Source organism: Armigeres subalbatus, chromosome 3 (assembly GCF_024139115.2).
Source record: "Armigeres subalbatus isolate Guangzhou_Male chromosome 3, GZ_Asu_2, whole genome shotgun sequence".
NCBI classification, from domain to species: domain Eukaryota; kingdom Metazoa; phylum Arthropoda; class Insecta; order Diptera; family Culicidae; genus Armigeres; species Armigeres subalbatus.
Genome location: NC_085141.1, coordinates 336,240,485 through 336,261,426, shown reverse-complemented (window position 1 = coordinate 336,261,426; position 20,942 = coordinate 336,240,485). Strand labels below are relative to the sequence as shown.

Genomic DNA, 20,942 nt, shown 5'->3' with positions numbered 1-20,942 from the left:
TGCGAGATAGGTATATGCTGTTCAGATAGATTTCCTCCAACAATCCAATAGAAAGCTGTTCAGGATGTTATATGGACAACCTGCTAAATGTTTCGTGTCTCCAGATTGTGTTGTGCAATGTTTGTTATTAGCCGTTCTTTTCTGTTTGAAGAAACCGGAACAAAAGGCATGCTGTTGTTTGGAGAGTCGTCTTTTAAATTCTAGCTCCGCAGCTAATAAACGTCTGTTAACCTTCCTTATGAATGCTCTGTAGTTTGTATGTTCGAAGTTCAGTAGCGTGATAGGTCGCAGGGTAGTGGGGCCAATCTCGGTAGAGTCGTATGGTACAATATTCCATACAATCTGTTGTTTGTCAAGCGTCCATAATAGCTAACAGCTCGTTTAATGAAAACTCAGCGTTGTAGTCTTTGTGCCAAATTTCTGAAGGATGAGCGGGTTGGAATGTAATCCCGTGGATGAGAGCAGTTGCATTCTTCTTTTTCTGTAAAATGTCCTAAAAAGATAATAAAATTATTATTGTCATCTGCACCAGGACTTTGAAGATACCGTTGCATAATTCCTTCGAAGCAGTATGCCAGTCGCACAAGGAACACGTCGTCCAAGAAGACGCTGTTGCAACCGAATCGAAGGGAATTACGTACGTTCATAAATAGTCAGAGAGGTCTAATGCTAACTAATTTCTTAATATTTAATAAAGTCATTTTTATGCTCAAATTGAGTGCTCAAAATCTACCGAAGCAGTTTCTTTGACTCACATGGAAACATGCCCAATGCTTCATGGTAGAAACTGAATCCGAAGTTTTGTTTTTTAATAAAATATAAGAAAGTATTCAATCCCCGGTTCATAAAAATGACAAGTTAATAACTTTTGAAGCAGAGAGGACGTACAAGGACCATGTCGACACTGTTGGACACTGTTGAACTGTCTCTAAAGACAATAATGTATTAATGATTAGTCCGATGAGTCAGCTATTGTAAGATTCACTTTTCGGTGAACATTATCGAGAATGAAGCCGTCATAAGATTGTTCATATACCACCATTATAATATATGGTATTTTTTTATAATGTTTCTTTAAATTGAAACATAACAAAATAAGACTGGCGCCACGTTTCACGCCAGTTTTGATAAAATTTCTACTCAGTGAATCCAACAGTCCATTCCCTATACGAATGTCGATAAACTTGAACACATTTGTCATCAACCTATCTAGCTAGTTTTAAGCGTAGCTACGACTCATCGTCACAGGGAACGCATCAGAAAAGTATTGCCGAAAAGTAGAGATCGGACGTGTAAAAAAATCACAAACAAAATTTTTGCAAAGTTGTTCCATTTTGCATGATTCGTCGAGAAATCAAAAAACTTTTTTTACACGGATTTTCGAATTTTAAACTGATTTTTTTTTACACGGAACGCATCCCTCGTCCCCGTGTAAAAAAAGAATCGGGTGTACTTAACTTTGGTACGCCAGGTATGTGAGGATTATCCTTGAAGTCTGTTGGCGCAAGTGGGAGCAAATCGGACTGGATTAGAAAAGTACTGACTAGACTACAATTAGAAAACGCCTTTATTACTCAGTATCAGAAACAGGGCCGGATTTAGCCGGAAGGGGGCCCCGGGGCCGACAGCTTGTTGGGGCCCCAAAATGTACAAAAAAGGTTAGTTTTGATACATAATATTTGTGGGGGCCCAGGGCCAATGTCCCCCACCCCCCTAAATATGGCCCTGATCAGAATACAAACTGAAGAAATTCTAAATGAAAAATTTAAAAGCATGGGTTGCTTCGATTGCTGTTAACATGCTAAGTTGCATACTCTCGACACTCCTCCTCAAAGCTGCTGCTGTAGCAAAGACTAATTAAGACGTTCATGTCCCATACAACGGCTGTAGGGCACATTGCTGCCGAAGTACCTCCAACCGCAACCTCGAGATTGGCTTTGTTAGAAGATCCGCTGCCATCCTTTCGGTCGGACAGTACTCGTACCGAACAGCTCCTTTCGTTTTCAGGTCCTTGGCATAGTGATATTTAGTCGAAATGTGCTTCGTACGGTTGCTGAACTTTTCGGAGTCCAGCATCTTCAAACAGCTCTGGTTATCTTCATGTACTAATATCTTCGTTCTCTCACCTAGGTCCTCCAACAATCTTTGCAGCCAAACCGCCTCCTGGGATGCTTCGGAAAGGGCTACAAACTCCGCTTCTGCTGTGGACAAGGAGACGCAGGTTTGCTTCCGGCAAGCCGCTGTTGGATTTCCGATCGGTGCGACATTCCGCCCAAACGGCATCGGCGAAACCGATCAGACCGGATGAATCACCGCTGCTGCTCAAACGAAGCTTCAAGTCCGACGTCCCCTTCAACTAGCGTACTGTTCGCTTCAGCTCGTCCCAGTCACGTTGTGTTGGACAACTCACCTTACGACTCAGGATCGAGTTTGCCGCTGCGATGTCAGCTCTGCTGTTAACTGCGATATACAGTAACTGCCCAACTACCTTCTGAAACTCCAAATTGTTTGGGAGCAGATTGCCGTCCTCTTCTATCTTGCAATATCCAGGATCATTGGCACGGTGGACACTTTTGCGTCCTGTAGGCCGACAGAACGGACAACGTCCTCGATATACCTCCGCTGGATGATGAAGAAATCTCCGTTTCGGTCCCGATTAACTTCGATTCCCAAATACAACTTGACGTCGTCGAGACTGGTGATCTGGAAATTCTTCTGCTTCTTCTGCAGCACTAGCTTCAACGCACCAATGATGCGCTCATCTTCACTCGCCACGATAAGATCGTCAACATAGACGAGAACGTAGCACCACTTGCTACCGACTCGCTTCCTATACAGGTAGGGATCTGCCTCGCAACATTCGAATCCATCCGCTACCAGAACCCCATGAAGACGCTGATTCCAGGCACGGGCCGCTTGCTTAAGCCCATATACAAGGATTTCTTCAAACGGCATACCTTGCTTTCCTCGCCGCTGACGACAAACCCAGGAGGCTGCTTTATGAAGATCTCCTCTTCAAGTGGCGTGTCGCACAACGGGTGCATACCGCTTTGGCATTACACCAAGGTTGGGTCTCATCGATCTTCGGGGCGTATCTACCGTCGCACGCGCGCCACCGAATTGCGGCTCAACTTCATCATCGCTTGACTCATCCAGTTCATCTGGGACATCCCAGACCTCGTCGTCATCGGATTCGATTTGTTCATCCGTTGGCTTCACCCGTTGGAAAGTGATCGATGGAACAACCAGATTTTCTTCCACCCGGCCTGGACCGGCCCCGCAAGAATTCAAAAATTTAACATCTCGACTTATAGTTACCTTCCCTGTTGCTTCGTCGACCAGGCGGTACGCCTTTGACACCTCGCTGTATCCGACGAATCTTTGCTTGATGGCCTTCTGATTCAGCTTCCCGCACTTCGCATTTGGCACAAGGGGAATACGGTGCCGTCAGTTGACCAACAATGGCGTTTTGCTTGAGGAACGCTTGACACTTCTTGCCGGTGTACTCATCACAACGATCGGACCGCAAAATCTTGGGTTTCTTTCCGAACTGCGTCTTGGTCATTTCGACGTACTCCTTGACTTTCTCGAGCGCTTCGGATTTTTGACGCATCAAATAGATCATCGTGTATTTACTGTAGTCATCGATGAACGTGATGAAATACCGCCTTCCGTCCAGTGTCGTCATCCGCATTGGCCCAAAGACGTCGGTATGAACCAGATACATCATAGCCGACGATGTAGTTTCTGACGCCTTCGGAAATGGTGTTCTGTGCATCTTGCCTTCAATACATACTTCACAAGCATTGGTGCAGCTGCAGTTCTTCACTTTTACGCCATCAGCCACGGTTTGCAGCTTCAAAATTGCTTCACAGTCACGATGGCCCAACCGTCGATGCCATGCAGGCACGCAGTCGTCAGTCGTCGTTGCCATGGATACACGCTCGGTTGGTTGGCGCAATATAAACAAGTTTCCAACGGACTCCGCCGTCGCACACAGTTTCTCACCTCTCATGATCCTGGCTCCGCTCGCATCGAAGATGACGACAAATCCTCGTTGCACCGCTTCACCGTTAGCAAATTTGACTTCATTTCTGGAACGTATAGCGCACACTCTATGAGCACTTCACGTTGCCGGCCAGCAGCATCGATCACGGTAATCTGTCCAGATCCGCGAGCTTTCGAACGAGCTTTCGTACCATTGGCTACCCAAACGTCTTCAGTTCATCGTCCAGATTCTCAAAAAATTCCCGGTAATTTGCAATGTGGCAAGTCGCACCGGAATCCAAAATCCACTGCTTTTCGCCCCGATCGGCGCACCCAGTGAGGAACGCATAGTGCTCGTCATCGTCACGCTGCGCAACGTGATTGGCTTTGTGTTGCTTGGATACCACCTTCGGTTGCTTGGTGACCGCACCGCCTTCCACGCTCGGAATTTTTCACAGCTTGCCTTCACATGACCCAACTTTTTGCAGAAAAAACACCGATCCTTTTCGATCTTGGAATCTGCATAGAGAACGGATTCAGACTCGTCCCCGTCACCGTTGCGCTACTTTTTTTTCTGCCACTCGTCAATGAGCTTACCTTTAACCATGTTCAGGGTTAGGTCCTCCTCCGGTCGAGCTTCGAAAGCGGTCACCAACGTCTTGTACTCCTCCGGCAGATTGCTGAACAAAATGGCGACTAGCCACTGGTCGTCCAGGATCTTTTCCGGCTGCAAATTATTCAGCTTCTCGAACAATTCCGCCAGCTTCGACACGTGCGCTTCCATATCACCGTGCTTCTCCAGGCGTAGGCTGCAGATCTTCCTCATCACCGAAACTTTCGTCGTCAGCGTCTTCTTCACGTGGAACTTTTCCAGAGCTTCCCACGCCTTCGCCGCTGATTTGGCCTTCCTTATGTGAATTAGTTGATTGTCCTCCACGGCCAATCCGATTGACGCCAGCACTTGCTGCGTTGCATACTCTCGACAAAGTCATCATACAATCATTCACAGCTCTTGCACGAAAACTTCAGAAAAAGATACAGCCCTTACGAACATCACGAACATTACTTAGATCAATGGTAGAGTAGAGTGGGGCAAGAGTACGCACTTAGTTTTCAATCGAACACGGGAACCTTATGAAGCAAGCTTCTGCATATCAAATCAATGTCGACGATTCGTATACTCTTCCTCTATGTTACCCAGTGAAAAAAATAATGGATATGATTAAATTCGTTTTAGCAGAACCCTTTATTGCAAGACACCTCAAAAACGCACTTTTACCCCACCGATGGGGTAAGAGTGCGCATTGGGTGGGGTAAGAGACCGCATTTTTCCAATCATGTGTTTTAAGTACTTATTAACATAAAAAGGATCTAATAACCAATAACGTTTAATTGATAATATGGGAATGCTAATATCATCTTCCAAACTCAGACGTACATGTTTATGATAGAATTAGAGGCGAAAGCATAGAATTGATAGTTCCATTAGGATACGGCAGGCATGAAGAATGTTTTTATAGAAGTCGATTTGAAAGCGAGCGGAGGGCAATATTTGTGATGGCACATATCACACGACCTTCCTTCTGCCAAGCTCCCGTATGAAGGGGGAGGGAAGAATATCAGTGTGGAAGCTGATATATCTCCACTGGCAAAAGGAAGGTGGTTTGACTTGCTCATATGCCATCGCGTGCGGAAGGATTTTCTATCGACGAGTACTGTCTCCAAATTTCTAATATGACATCAGCATTTAGTCGAATAGGATTTTTATTGCACAGTTCTGTATTCTCATTTCCTGTCTTATTCTTTCCAGGGGACTGAAGAGAAGGCTAATACGCCTATACACCTTTCATTCAATATGGATTGCACGCCACGCTCGTTTTTGTTTTAACTTCGTTTAATTCATGGTAACAAAGCTTCGGAAGTACCGACGGGCTATTTATCGACATAAAAAAGCCATACGAACACAAAAGGCTGGATATAAAGCTATGTCCATTTAGAATCCGGAATCATTTATTGTACTGCAGCGGCATGAAAAGTGACCGCTGCAAGAATTCTTTCACAGCGATTTATCTACCTAGGCGCCCGCTTGCTGTGGTGTAAATTTCACAATGTTTCGTGCAGCGAGTCAAAAATTATTCCAGATGGAAGTCGAAAGGAGATAAAAAATCTGCACACCGACGTTGATAATCATGCTCATCGACGATAGAACCTACGTCAAAATGGATTTCGGATAGCTTCCTAGCCAAAAATTCTACATGGTGACGGCACGAGGAGTAGTTCCTGTGAAGTTTAAGTTTGCTTTTTGGACAAACTTGCAAAAAAACGGATGATTTTGGAAAGGGATATGCAACTGTGGGGCAAAAACCTAAGTGTTTGTGACGAATAAGACGATGGACTCGAAGCTGTACAAGGCGGAATGTCTCAAAAACCGCGGTCGACCTTCCATTAAGCCCATAAAGGTTTTGGCCAGATTTGGCGAGTTGCCACTACAGCCGGGAAGTCATCCAGTGGTACCGCGATAATAACGAAGATTTCGTCAATAAAAACATAAATGCACGCAACTGCCCACAGCTCCGGCCTATCGAGATATTTTGGGCAGTATTGTCGGCGTAGCACTGTTAGAATTCGGAAGTCGGGACTTCCGAACCGAACTTTCTTCCGAAGTTTTATTTGTCAAACTAATTGATGCGTTGTATAGCGCATCTTTAGGCGAATCCAGCGCACTACTTCCGAAGTTGGGAAAGTTGCCTGTATCTGGAGAAAATCCAACTTCGGTATAAAAAGCGGTAAAAATTTATTCCGGATAGACAATATATGAAGCGGAAGCTTAAGAAAAGTGGAAAAAATGGAAAAACAGATCGAGACGCGACTCAGATGACCAAAATGTGGAACAAATGTGCCAAGGAAGTTGACGCCGGAGGTGTGCAACTTCTGATGAGAGGAATAAAGAAGAAGGTGCGAATTTTCACTAGAAACAAGAAGAAATTATTTGTATCAATATTTTTTCCTAAAGTTTGTTTTGATGTATTAACCTTATTTGTACGTAAATCCGTTACCGAGAAACAGGTGATTTTATTGTTCCGGATTCTAAATGGACATAGCTTTACCTCAATTTATTGCAAGCTTTTGCCAGGAAAAGTTAATTGCCGATAATTAGCACTAACTGCGTACAAACCAGTCACCCAAAATGAGCGCTGAATTCGGGTGTACTACCCAGAAATTAGGTACCAAAAACGTTGTTGGGTAGAGTGCCATTGTACGCGGATGACAGGCGTTTCACCCTCGTGATTCTTTCACGCAATAGTATGCACCAAGGGGCATCCAACTCTAAACTTTAGATAGAATCCAGAAATACTAACAAATACTAGAAAAATACTGAGTGAATAAATGGGAAATTATTCGAAGAGCCCTGGTTGAAAAAGCATGAAACATAACGCCACCCAGTCAATACAGTCCACCCTGTTTTGGGCAGCACATAATTACTGTCTCCTTCAAATTCTAAAAATCAACGATCTATTATTTCTATTGCTAATACTTTCTGAACTGGGACTCCCGTTTTGTTTTATGAGTTAAGAAATACCTATAAAATGCGGTTTTAAAGTTATCTAGAATCTGTGGGAGGTAGAAATAAGGTTTTTCCAAAACGGAGGAATACTGTGTTTCAACAATTAACTGACAAACGCCATAACAATCAAACTAGCAATCGTATAGTTGTTTGAATAACTTCTGATCCCAGCAATCTGGCCAATTTTTAATGGCAATGGGACAGGATTCCTCGTCGAATGGTACTTGTCGCGAGTGATTCGGTTAACGCTAAGTTCCAAAAAGTGTGTCTACAAAATTTTGTACACATACACACACACACAGACATCACCTCAATTCTTCGAGCTGAGTCGATTGGTATATAACACTATGGGTCTCTGACCCTTCTATCAAAAGTTTGGTTTTGGAGTAATCCTATATCCTTTACGTATACTTTGTATACGAGAAAGGCAAAAATATTTGGTGAGCGTAGTACCGGACAACTTTCTACATTAAAGGGTACCAAATAGCTTTTCATGAAAAATTCCTACTGTTGAGAAAACCCGCGTTTAGATGTCTTTCGCCATACAAACTTCAAATGGTTAACTCATGCTACCTAACTTCACAAATATACGTAAGCGCCGGGTAGGAAACCAGCCACTATACGTGATTCATTTGCAAACTCATGCATTCAAATATCTAATAATACGGATTTGTTTCTATCTTATTACCCCTTTCGGGGTTGGCAAAAATTGCCATAGCGGACGGTATTTCACGTCCTCAAGGCGGGGTATTGGTATTAGTTTTCAACTAGCAATAATCGCACCTCGGTTGAACCTCATTGGTTACGATATCGCCACTGCGCAAAGCTGACTTGAGCCGGGCTCGGCCACTGAGGATGCTCCGACGCTACGTGATCCTTTAGCGATTGATGGCAGGCAGTGCGGTAGCATATGGTCGGTCGGTCGGTTCAGAACGAGATGGGGTAGAAAACGATCCATGCTTGGTCCAGGTAAGCAAAACTAGTTTTTCCCCATGGTGGTTTGTATAAGATAACAAGAAAGTGATTACTATGTCTGAAACTTGATTATGCATATGTACAACATGTGATAGATTTAGTTCGGAAAAGGTATTGGAGGGTAACCGCCCCTTCGGTGGGGTTTGATCCCACGACCCCAGTTCGCATGACAGGTGCTTTCCCTACTAAGCTACGAAGGACCTCCGTCGTCCACCGCAGCTTAGCGGGTACTGATGAAACCAAATTCCCAGCACCAGGTACCAGCCGATCTCTCGCAATACATTTTCAGAACTAACTCTCTCAAATGTATTTTTGTACACATCATGTCAACCAAGTAGGATGAGTATTTTAGTATTGTCCGGCTCCTACACACTTGCTTCATCAGCAACGGCGCTCAATGAAGTAGGGTTGTGTGAGGTTGTGCCAGTTTGGTCGTCAGATCCCAACACGACCACACAAGCGAAGATCGCCACTGAGATCGATTTTCACACGGTTTGGTATTGACTCAGCGTGAAGGATTCGATTGATTGATTCCTTCACCAGGTATCTTCTCGTCAAATTTCAGGATGAGTATTTAGTATTATCACGTCAACCCTAGTACACTGGTTTCACACTTGCTTCATCAGCAACGGCGCTCAATGAAGTAGGGTAGGTATCACATGTTGTACATATGCATAATCAAGTTTCAGACATAGTAATTAATTTCCACTCCGGGTGGCTTAATACCCGGCATATAGGCAATTAACTTTGAATGTACTGATCTCGAGTGGCGATCTCTCTTCGCTTGTGTGGTCGTGTTGGGATCTGACGACCAACCGGCAATAACTCACACAACCCTACTTCATTGAGCGCCGTTGCTGATGAAGCAAGTGTGTAGGAGCCGGACAATACTAAAATACTCATCCTACTTGGTTGATATGATGTGTACAAAATACATTTGAGAGAGTTAGTTCTGAAAATGTATTGCGAGAGATCGGCTGGTACCTGGTGCTGGGAATTTGGTTTCATCAGTACCCGCTAAGCTGCGGTGGACGACGGAGGTCCTTCGTAGCTTAGTAGGGAAAGCACCTGTCATGCGAACTGGGGTCGATCAAACCCCACTGAAGGGGCGGTTACCCTCCAATACCTTTTTCCGAACTAAATCTATCACATGTTGTACATATGCATAATCAAGTTTCAGACATAGTAATTAATTTCCACTCCGGGTGGCTTAATACCCGGCATATAGGCAATTAACTTTGAATGTACTAAGAAAGTGATGTTGAAACGAGGGTTTATTTTCTTTTGTTTCGAAAAAAAAGCAAGAGTAGATGAGAGGGGAGGATTGCTAAATTGGAACAGGATTTGCGAATCGTTCAATGTTTGCAATTTTAAAGTATGCTTTGAAAATCCTAGAATGATATGAGGAAGGGAAAAACTAGTTTCCGAACGTAATTGACATGTGTATGTGTTTACGCTATACAGCATTGTTAGTAACATATTAAATATGAGACTTATTTTAAAGATAAACAGAGTAATTTCCTATCAAATTCATCGTTAAACACTAACGTCATTTGTTATTTAAACTGTGAGAAGCAAACCATACGAGCGTCAACAATAAATTTGAATTCATCGTTAACAAGCGTGCGTTGGTAATTTTGTAAATGTTAAGTATGTTTATCTGTGATTTTCAGTTATTCCCGAAAATACAGGATCCGGCAATTGAACTGCTACATTAGTGAGTAAAATAAATATAATACAAAATATGTGTTGGAAACTTAGCTCTACGAAACATCGTCGAACCGTGGGCACTTCGTTATTTTGGTACCAGGAGTTGGGTTTTACGACAGGACATCGGCTCGAAAGTGAAGAAAACGAAACTAAGGATGCTAAGAGCGGCCAGCAAATTCGCCGGACCTTCTTCTTTTTCTTGTTGGCATTACATCCCCACTGGAACATTGCCGCCTCGCAGCTGCGAGTTTTCATACAGCACTGGCGACATTGCCACCAGTGTTACTATTTTCGCATTTGTATATCATGACACTTTTATGCCCAGGGGAGTCGAGAAAATTTCTAATCCGAAAATTTCTGAGACCGAAACGGGAATCGAATCCATCCACCTTCAGTATGGTCTTGCTTTGTAGCCGCGCATGTTACACGCGTACCGCTAAGGAAGGCCCGTCGGACCTGAACCCTATACCCCCGGAAATAATTATAATGCATTCGCTTATTTTCACACAAAATGTCATGATTATATTGTGGACATTTTCGGCAGTCCAGTCCTAAATTTTTAGTTCATGATTGTTTTTTTTTTGTACACTGGAGTCGGTTTTTACGCGGGGGATACGTTCCACGTAAATCAAAACCGCGTAAAAAACGACTTCACTAAAAATCGATTTTTTGTGGTTTTCACTAGGGATGCTATAATGAGAGATATGCGAAAGCAACCATTGTGAGCCAATTGGGCATTGAGAACTGTCGAAATGTGAGCCAAATAAACATTTGTTATTGTTGCAGATTGAGAGGTATTGCGATTGTTGTGAAATAGATTTAAGAAAAGTTTCATCGAATAAACAATTTGTTGCGAGTAGGAGTAATCTGGTTTATGCATCGTACTTCATTCATTTATATTGCATTTTTATTTTAGTGACAACGCTCATTTAAACACTGTTAGTGAAGAGACAAACATATTACAAATTGTCATTTTTTTGTGGTTAAAATTCAGTTTTATTTTGTCATTATATGTACAGTTAATTACAATTGTAGTTCAGCGTTTTCAAATTAATTTAAATCTAATTGGAACATTAAAGCGTCTACATCAATTATATCGTTACACTCGTTAACAAAGCTGATGTTCTTCACAAACAAGCGGAGAATTTCCAGTCGCGCAGCTCTTCCAATTCCTGGCAAAACAGATCTCTTGAGGTGCTCGAACGACAGTCGCCACCAAACATTCGTGTAGCCGGCTAGCCTCTGCTGTAGGACCGTCCAGGCCGGGCCGACACGAGTGCAACTACAGAGCTTGTGCTGGAGCGTTTCAGGTGCATTTATGTCTCAGTGTTGACAGTTCTCGTCCGCCACCCGTTGCATCACGTGCAGAAGCTTCCAATGCTCGATTTTCCCATTTACCAGCAGGTAAAGTTGGGATCGCTGCGATGAAGAAAATTCCTTCATTCAAATATTTCGCCACGCGCGTGGCCAGTCTAGCGCTGGACTGTTCCGTTCCACCTTTGGCATTTCAGTTTGCTGAACGAAGTGCTGGTGGATCATATCGGCGGAGGGGTTTTGTTGGATTAGGTATAGGGAATTTTGGATAAATTTGATAGGATTGATTTTAGGTCAGGATTTGTTGGTGATGCCCACTGCGCAACTCTGCTTGGCAGCCGAGCCCGGCGATAGCGAGAGCGAAGAAGATTTCCACGGATATGAAGACCATTCGGATGGCAGCATGTACGAGGATGCCGATCCCGACGAAGAGCCACACGTAGAGCCCATGCCGGTGGACGAAAAGCGAGCGGTTGGTACACCGCGACGGTCGACCAGAGTGACCAAAGGTATCCCACCTAATCATTACGGTGCTGATGTAAAACATGCATGCTGTCATAATGATGAGCCACGCAGCTATCAAGAAGCTGTGGCTAGTCCAGAAGCTGATTTGTGGAGGCAGGCCATGCAGGAAGAGTTGAAGTCGCTATACGGGAACAACGTGTGGGAGCCAGCCAAGCTGCCGACCGGCAAGAGAACCAACGGGTGCCGCTGGATCTTCAAAAAGAAGGTGGACGAGAATGGCAGGATCGTTTGCCACAAAGCGCGTCTAGTCGCGCAGGGCTTTACGTTGAAGTATAGAGTCGATTACGATGAAGTTTTTGCTCCGGTCGTGAAGCAAACGACGTATCGGGCTCTATTCTCCGTTGCAAGTCAAAGGAAACTCCTGATCAAGCATGCTGATGTCAAGACCGCTTACCTGAACGGAGATCTTCAAGAAACGGTCTACATGCGGCTGCCTCCAGGATGTGTAGCGGAAGATGAAATGGGCGTATGCCGTTTACTTAAGGGATTGTATGGGCTGAAACAAGCCGCCCGTATTTGGAACCACAAATTAGACGACACGCTTTCAAGCCGTCGAAGAATGACTGCTGCCTCTACGTCAGGAGGAGAAAAGGTAAGCTCGCCTACATTGCTGTCTACGTTGACGATTTTGTTATAGTGTGCGAGACGGAGCACGAATACGAGGACATCGTCATGCAACTGAACCGACATTTCACGGTGACGTCTCTCGGGGACATCAAATTTTTTCCTCGGTATCAAAGTCACCCGTTCCGTCAAGCACATTGCGCTCAGCCAGAGAGCCTATATCCAGAAGCTTCTGACCAGATTCGGTCTGCAAGATGCGAAGCCTTCTACCATTCCACTGGATCCCGGCCACCTACATCCAAAGCAGGAGATCCCGCTGCCCAATAACCACCAGTATGCCAGCTTGATTGGTGGGTTGTTGTACGTGGCCATGTTCACTCGTCCTGATGTCGCAGCAGCAGTTTCGATTCTGGGAAGAAAAACTAGTTGCCCATCACAGGCCGATTGGGTAGAGGCAAAGCGTGTCCTGCGGTGCCTCAAAGGTACTATCGATCATGAACTGATCCTGGGAGCCGATTCCACGCAACTGGAGGTGTTCGTAGACGCGGACTGGGCTGGCGACACCAAAGATCACAAATCAACCACCGCCATCAAACAACTGGAATGCAACTCCAGCGAGCGGCGTTCGAAGCACGTAGATACCAGATTCCATTATGCTCGTCAGTTGAAGCAGCAGGGAATCATCAATCCACAATATCTACCATCAAACGAAATGATTGCAGACATGATGACGAAGCCTCTTCCACGTGTCAAGCAGTCAAGATTCCGAGCTGCAGCTATGATTCTTCCGTCGAGGAGGTGATGCAGGTGGTGCAGGTGCAGATCTAGTTGGCGACAACGCAACGATAGCAACATAGATTAGTATTTTAAATTTGAATAAAATTCATTCCTAGTTTGTCTCAGACGTTTTCCTTTTCACGAAAGAAGTAGTGTTCCGGTCTACGGCCATTTACCATCCAAAAGGATTGTCTATTGAAATTGCGGCGCGCGGAATTGCGTGTAAAAGAATGGATTTATAGTAGGGAATGGAGCGCGAGCATTCCTCTTCACAGAAACGTCCCCATCGTAGCTGTGATTTTCGTCGTGGTAACACCTAGCGGAGGCAGCATAAATGAAAGGTACCGCGGCTTCGACGTACCGAATGCATTTATCATACTCGCTGGTGCAGATTCAGTCTGCGCAAGGACTGCAACCACATTTGCTGTGCGAACTTGCCCGCCAGCGCATCCCAGTTGAGTGTGGTCATCAGCCTTATCGAGTTGACGAAGGTTACACCCAGAATCATGACAACGTTGGCTGTTTGTAGCCACTGGGTACCAACATTCACTGCAACCGTTTGTCGCAAATTCAATTTTGCGCCGGCGGCAAGCCCAAAGCGATATATTTCATTCATCGCTTCTATTTCCCACGATGACGTCACAACCACGCTGATATCGTCGGCGTAGGCAACGAGCAACGTATATTGACAGTTACTACTGTTAAACAGTTAAACTGTCAATATACGTTGGGCAACGAGCAGATCATCCCCACATACTTGCTCAAGCCTACACACCAGTAGTGGGTGAAGAAAGAGCACGAACAGGTGCATGGACAGGGGGTCGCCTTGCCGCACCGACCGTGCGATCTCGAACGATCGAGAGAGGTGCCCATTGATGAGCAGCCGGGATTTGGAGCGACTGGCTATATTCGAGAGAAGAGTTCCTCGTTGAACCCGAGCGACCACATGGTTTCGAAGAGGAACGAGTGTCGCACTCGATCGAAGGCGTTCTCCAGATCGAAGCTGGTGAGCTTACCGGCGCGACGGTGGTGACGGAGATTGGCAATCCGATCTTTCAGAGTGAGAGTGCCCTGGAAGCTGCGTTTAAACATTTCTGTCCGTTGCTTAGGACGCGGTGGGCCTCCATAATGCGTTCCATCCTGTTTTTCAGAATGCGGGAGAGTAATTTATAATCGCTGTTGAGCAACGATATGGGCCAGTACGCTCGGGCTGTGTTGTCACTCCCCTTCTTCTTAACTTACACGATGACGCCCTCCACGAAGGCATGGGGGAGATTGCCGTCGAGTGCTTCATTCATTAGCATGTTCAACTCACGGTGGATGACACCGAACATCCGGAGATAAAATTCTCGTGGGATCCCCTCGGCACCGGGGAATCGTTTGGTTGCGCTCGCCCTGATAGCAGACAGAATTTCAGCTGTTTGTATCTCCTCCACGCACGCTTCGTTCAGTGGGTTGTTCGGTGGGATAACACGTTCGCAAGCAAAATCTTTCCCGTTGTTGGCATTGCCGTCGTTTTCTGCTGTTTCTTCTGAGTAGAGACTCGAGAAAACATCAAACAGATTTGCCTCGATTTCTTGAGGCTAGACGATGGTTTCGTCTTCTCCCGTCTGTAACTGCGTTATCGTTGTTTTCTTGCGTCGTTTTTCCCCCAGCTAGAATATCAACATTGGCTCACCAGCCACGTGCATCTCGTTGATGCGCACAAACACGTGGGAGAAATTACGCTGCAGTGCCAACATTTCCTCTTTCAGCCGGTTGATGGTGGTTATCATTTGTGGCTGCTGATAATAGCCGTCGTACGCTAGTCGTAGTTGCACATAGAGGTGCTGATGCGTATCGTGGAACTCCTCGTACACGGCACGAGATTTCGACTTGAAAAAAAGATTTGATATTTGGCTTAGCGTACGACAGCCACCATTGCATACACGACGCGTAGTTTCTGCGCTGACGAGTCCAATATTGTCACTTATACTGGAACGCGACAACGTTTTCTTCGGTTAGAAGATGCGTTCGAAGGGCCCAGAAGCCGCGCCCGGGCTCGTGTCCTAGTGAGAGGAGACAGAGTCTGAGGCCTGAGCGTTAGTGCTTTGTGATCTGTAAAACAACAAACGTGCGTGTAGGCCGACTGCAGTTTGTCGCAAAGACCACGGCTCACAAGACCGTGCGTTTCGACAGACATAGGTAAAACCGGCATCACATGGACAAAACTTCTCGCTGTACAGCTGTGTTAAGGGCCGGACTGGTGTTCGGGCTGGACGAAGCGCACGCACCCATCACGCAATTGAAATCGCCAGCTACGATGACGTTCTCGGTGTGGTGGCGGAGATAATAGGCAAGCGTGCCATTGAAGAACTCCTCTCTAGCAGCGCGCTGTGCAGTGCCGGAGGGAGCGTAGACGTTGCAGATCGTCGTGTAGTGCACTCGCAGCGCGATTAGACGGATGTCCAGACTCTTCTCCACGTGAGTGACATGGATGTGCTCCTTCACCGCAACAGCTGTGCCTCTCCTCGTGTGGTCCACATTCGCGAAAACGATAAAGCCAGGCCAGGAAAGCTGTTCGTTCTAGACTTCCTGTAGACACACGATATCGAGATTTTGGCTGCTTATGAAGGTTCAGAAGGTTTCAGTTTAGTGGGGTTTGTGATCGTGCCGATGTTGATGGATGCGAGATTGTATGACGTTAGAGCCATTTATGGAAGGAAGACCACATCCTGCTTGTCGTCACCGTCGTGGCATCGCTGTTTCTTGCCTCGGCTTCAGCTATTTCTCGTCGATGTGGACGAGTCGTGCGTATCGATTTTTCGATCGCATCGCGTTTGCTGGCTTTTTAAATATGTCAACCAAGACCACTTCAGCGGTCTGTGGTTGTATGCGCAACGACGACGAGGAGTAGCGCGCGCCTTGTGTTAGCAAAGAACTGGGAGACACCATTCGTGCAATTAGATCAGCAGATTGGCTAGCAGTTGGGTTTTTTTGAGCCGGATAGTTCGCGGAAAGCCTCCAGCGATGCTGGTGGTGGAGGGACAGAACGCCGACCTACCGGTTTGGCGCTCGGGGGTTTTGCTACATTCGCCTTCTTCGGTGGTTGTCGTGGCCCAGTTTGCTCGCCACGTTCACATAGCTCTTCTGGACTAGCAGCGTTTTGTTCTGGACGATGTTTCGATGGACTAGCATTCGGGCCGACCAAATACCGAGCGGTATCCCACCGATGCGAAGCTTGTACTTTTTCCCCGAGTGCTCCACTTCATGCTACTTGTCATGTTCTTGCACTATTCGTTGTGCGAGCGCCAGGTTGTCAACCTTGACGAACGCACATTATTCAGCTCTGTAGTACTGTAGTCTCAACACTTCTTCTTTCTTCAGGCCTAGTACCATGCGGCATAAGCCGTGAAGCTTTTCGAATGACGGCTTCACCGGGAAACTCGAATAGTCAATACGAAAAGTATTTTTTCGCCTCATCACGGATCACTAAAACTCCCGACGCGGCACGGACGGAATCGAACTTTAACCACTGAAATCAATTACTTGACTTTCCAAGACCGCAATCGGAAACACGCCTGCACGTCTCAGAAGCTGAGCGGTAACTAATCAAATGCAGTCATATACTGCCGTTCTACGCATAATTGTCCCATGTTACCATTGATGAAAAAATCCAAACTCGAGTCAATTTGTCCCACCAATTAAAGAATCAATTCGATCTTGAAATTTAACAAATATTTTCGGGATGTTATGAGCGTAGGCAACACTTTTCCAGGACATAAAACGAATCCATACTTATTTAAATGGTTTTCGGCTCTATTATCATCAGACAACAACTTCATTTTTTCAGTGGGACAAATTGACTCGAGTTTGAGATTTTTCATCAAGGGTAACATGGGACAATTATGCGTAGAAGGGCAGTATACAAGATTCAACATTTTGCGCTGCGGCAAGTGCTGCAAAAAGTAAAAAGGGTTTGCTACCAAAAGTAAAAGCGTTGCTAAATCGTCTGGAAAAGTTTTTGCATATCTCTCATTATAACCTTTTAAAAACCCAGATCAATCCACCTAGCGTTGGTGGTGCCTTTCTCGCGCATTAAAAAAAATAAAAACACATAAGAGAGGTCAAAATAGCACTTTAGGGAGATAGATTTTACTTTTTACATCAATTCATATGCATTTGCGGTCATTTGAATGCATTGCTGCAATCTTTGAAAAAAAAATTTTTTTTTCGTTTTTGAAATTTTTTTTTCCAAGGGGGGACCCTTGGCAGAAAAACAATGTTTTTTCAATAACTTTGGAACGCAATGACCGATCGGGCCAATTTTCAATAGGAAACAACTAGACCACAATCCGCGTCGACTGCAACTTGTTGCGAGCAAATCGAATAATGCTAAGTACCAAAAAGTGTGTCTCACATTTTTGTACACACACACACACACACATACATACAGACATCACCTCAATTCGTCGAACTGAGTCGATTGGTATATAACACTATAGGTCTCCGAGCCTTCTATCAAAAGTTCGGTTTTGGAGTGAACCTATAGCCTTTACGTATACTTTGTATACGAGAAAGGCAAAAAACAGCGTAAAAAAAACTTTTTGGAAGAATACACGCAAAAAAAACCGCGTCAATCCCGAAAATCGCGTAAAAACGACTTTTAATAAAAAATTGGAGTTTCTCTATTTCAACGCGTCATCAGAGGTCTATCGACCTGTTTCAAATATGGTGCATGGAACTTTGCTACATTGAATAGAATTTGTTCAAAGCATAACTTCTTGGCCACCCAAGAAATTCCTAGAGTAAGGCCTTTTGATTTACACGCGTAACCAAAGGTCTGCCGACCTGTTTCAAATATGGTGCAAGCTTTTCGGATGCTGTTTTGATTGGCTTTTCATTTTTTTGCCTTTCTCGTACAACGAAGTTGTACCGAAAGGCTATCATTTCACTCCGAAAACGAACTTTTTATAGAAGCCTCTGAGACCCATAGTGTTATATACCAATCGACTCAGCTCAACAAACTGAGCACATGTCTGTCTGTCCGTGTGTATGTATGTGTGTACGTGTGTGTGTATGTGTGTGCACAAAAGCTATAAAAAACATTAGACAACTTTTCGTATAGTAATCCTTAACCGATTTTCTCGCAACAAGTTTTATTCGACAGGGGACAAAGCCTTGTTGGTCACTATTGAATTTGATAACGATCGGCCATTGCGTTTAAAAGTTATGAAGAAAATGGTACATTGGACCATATAAACTCATATAAGGTTGGTGTCTTCACTAAATGCGAGAAAGGCATCACCAACGCTAGGTGGATTAATCTGGGTTTTTGTGTTACCAATAACTAAAGAATTATGCTATTTTTATGTCTTCTATCATTATAATTTGAAAGCGAATTCTACCTACAACTTTGCAATCAACAGATTTGAAAGACTTATTACTAAATAGGTATCTGCATCCTGTTTTAATAAACCAGTTCCGCTCTTCTATGCTTAAAAGGATTTTTTTCGGATGAAGTAACAATGCCTACATTAATCCTTTCATTACACATTACATAAATAGTTTACGATTTATTTATCCGAAGCATTTCCAATTCTGATTGTACATACCAAATTTTTTCCTTATTCCGTCGTGGCGAAGCTACAAATTCCGAATGCAACACTTCGGATGATATACAGATTCGATTAGTAACATTCAATAAATAGTATATTGTGCGGGAACACTCCCTTCATTAGTAGCCATCGCAATAGTAGGTAATAATAGGTATTTGGCAATTTCCTTCTGTTCCGAATTATTTCTGTTTCATTTGTAAAGTAAAGCGGATAGTCTACTCGAGATTCCATCTAACGTCCAATATTGATGATATTCATATGCTGATAGGATGAGAATTTTCTGACACGAAATGCCTATTTCTTCAACCTGTTTATTGCTGCCTACGAGCTAGTTTCCTGTTTTCAATTTGTAGTGATTCCGAAACGCCTCTCTCTCTATCTCTAACATCATGACATCAAGCGATCTCTACCTACACGAAGGGGAACATCATTACTGCGTTTTCCGATTTGCATTTCCGCTAGAAAATTTTTAAAAGTGAATTACAAACAAGAGAGACATAAGCGTGACGGTGACGCACAGTGGAACGAAATGAGAAAATCTGGGGACAAATTTGTCGTTTTTAAAAAGATGGTCGATCCTTATGTAATGTTTTGTTTTCAGTACATATAATTATACATTTTTCAAAAACAAATCTAATTTAATTTTGAAAGTTAGAGATATTGATCTTTAATTAACATTGTTCAGGCGATTCTTATTTTTGATCGCTGGCAACATTTGCCATGAAATCAACTATTGAAGGTTTTCCTCCCCATACGGCTTAGGCAGTTTTTGCGCTCTGAAAAAGTATACGATACCTGAATAGAAGTGAGATAATAACGACAAAATTTCGATGTTTGATTGACACAATAAAAAAAATCTTCATGATATTCATTTATGTGCGACACTCGAATGTACATGTAAATGGTGTAGTCTCAGGCAGAGAAAATTGAAGAAAATGATAATTCGACTACATTGCACTTAAGAGATTACGAACCAAAGTTCTCAAGAAAGCTGGTCATTAAGAAAAAATAATAATATCCATTCTACTTTGTACCCATTCCGACCTACTGTGCGACCACAACAAACGATGACGTCAGAATCCCACCCCTCCCTAATGTGAAAAATTGAACCAATTTCAGCAACTGGGAGCGGGATGGAGGCCATCTACCTCATCAGCACTTACCTTCCGCCGTGCCACTCTACAGAATCTGGCAGGAGCTCTTCTCCCGGAAGGGGTTCACCTTTTGGCTGGAGAAGCCCACCAGCAGGCAGTCCTCCGCTTCGTGCTCCGTCACGTACTTGACGATGTCGGCCACGGCTTGCGTGACCGGAACCCGCTGGATCGCGGCCTCCCGCCTCAACTGCTCGGTGATGGCCCGCTGCTGTTGGAGGTTCGAAGCCATGATGTCCATTACGGCCGTCTCCGATAGCCCTATGTTGGAAGGATTTTGCGGTGACCTCTACTGGAAAGCACGAACTGAATTGCGTTTACGCTGCGCGGCTCGCTTTTCGTTGATTTATGCGACGAATCCGAACCGTTTTTTGATAACTTTTCGCTCTTTTACGATGGAGACAAAGCAGCGGAATTAATTATCTCGAAATTTGAACACTTTTTCGTGGCAAAAGCGATATAAAAACGGAATAATGTACGGAACTCCAACGAATGGCGAAAAAATGATTGGATCGAACTGAAAATTTTGTTCTTGACAGAAGAAAACAAGATGGATGGAAAATATCGTTTCGTAAATGGATCGGTTGAAAATGATGTAACCTGCATAATCGAACAAAGTACTAGATTCCTACACGCAGAAAAAAAAGGTTTTTTTTCTTGAGCGAGGGTAAACGGAAATCTGCAAAGGCAAACAGACACCTGAGGAGGCTAACTGTCAAATTTTCCGTTTCCGGTAGTGTGGGGATGGGATCACCTGATCCACTGAAACCAAAACCC

General features: G+C 44.4%; 1 protein-coding gene and 1 non-coding gene across 3 annotated transcripts; both read right to left on the bottom strand.

Moving 5' to 3' along the window:
* Nucleotides 1-218: 218 nt before the first annotated feature.
* LOC134225765 (guanine nucleotide-binding protein subunit gamma-1-like) lies at nucleotides 219-20,719 on the bottom strand. Of its 2 annotated transcripts, none has more exons than XM_062706116.1 (2): nucleotides 20,178-20,719; nucleotides 219-493 (listed from the first exon to the last, which is right to left on the bottom strand). In XM_062706116.1, the coding sequence occupies exon 1, from the start codon at nucleotides 20,404-20,406 to the stop codon at nucleotides 20,194-20,196; it is 213 nt and encodes a 70-aa protein (XP_062562100.1). In that variant the 5' UTR covers nucleotides 20,407-20,719; the 3' UTR covers nucleotides 219-493; nucleotides 20,178-20,193. The 2 variants fall into 2 exon arrangements, with proteins under 2 accessions (XP_062562100.1, XP_062562099.1); XM_062706115.1 differs by lacking the exon at nucleotides 219-493 and adding an exon at nucleotides 18,938-19,472 and having other exon boundaries at nucleotides 20,178-20,717.
* Nucleotides 8,240-8,380, bottom strand: LOC134228207 (U4 spliceosomal RNA). Its single transcript, XR_009983874.1, has one exon. It is a non-coding gene; the product is annotated as a U4 spliceosomal RNA (small nuclear RNA).
* Nucleotides 20,720-20,942: the final 223 nt, after the last annotated feature.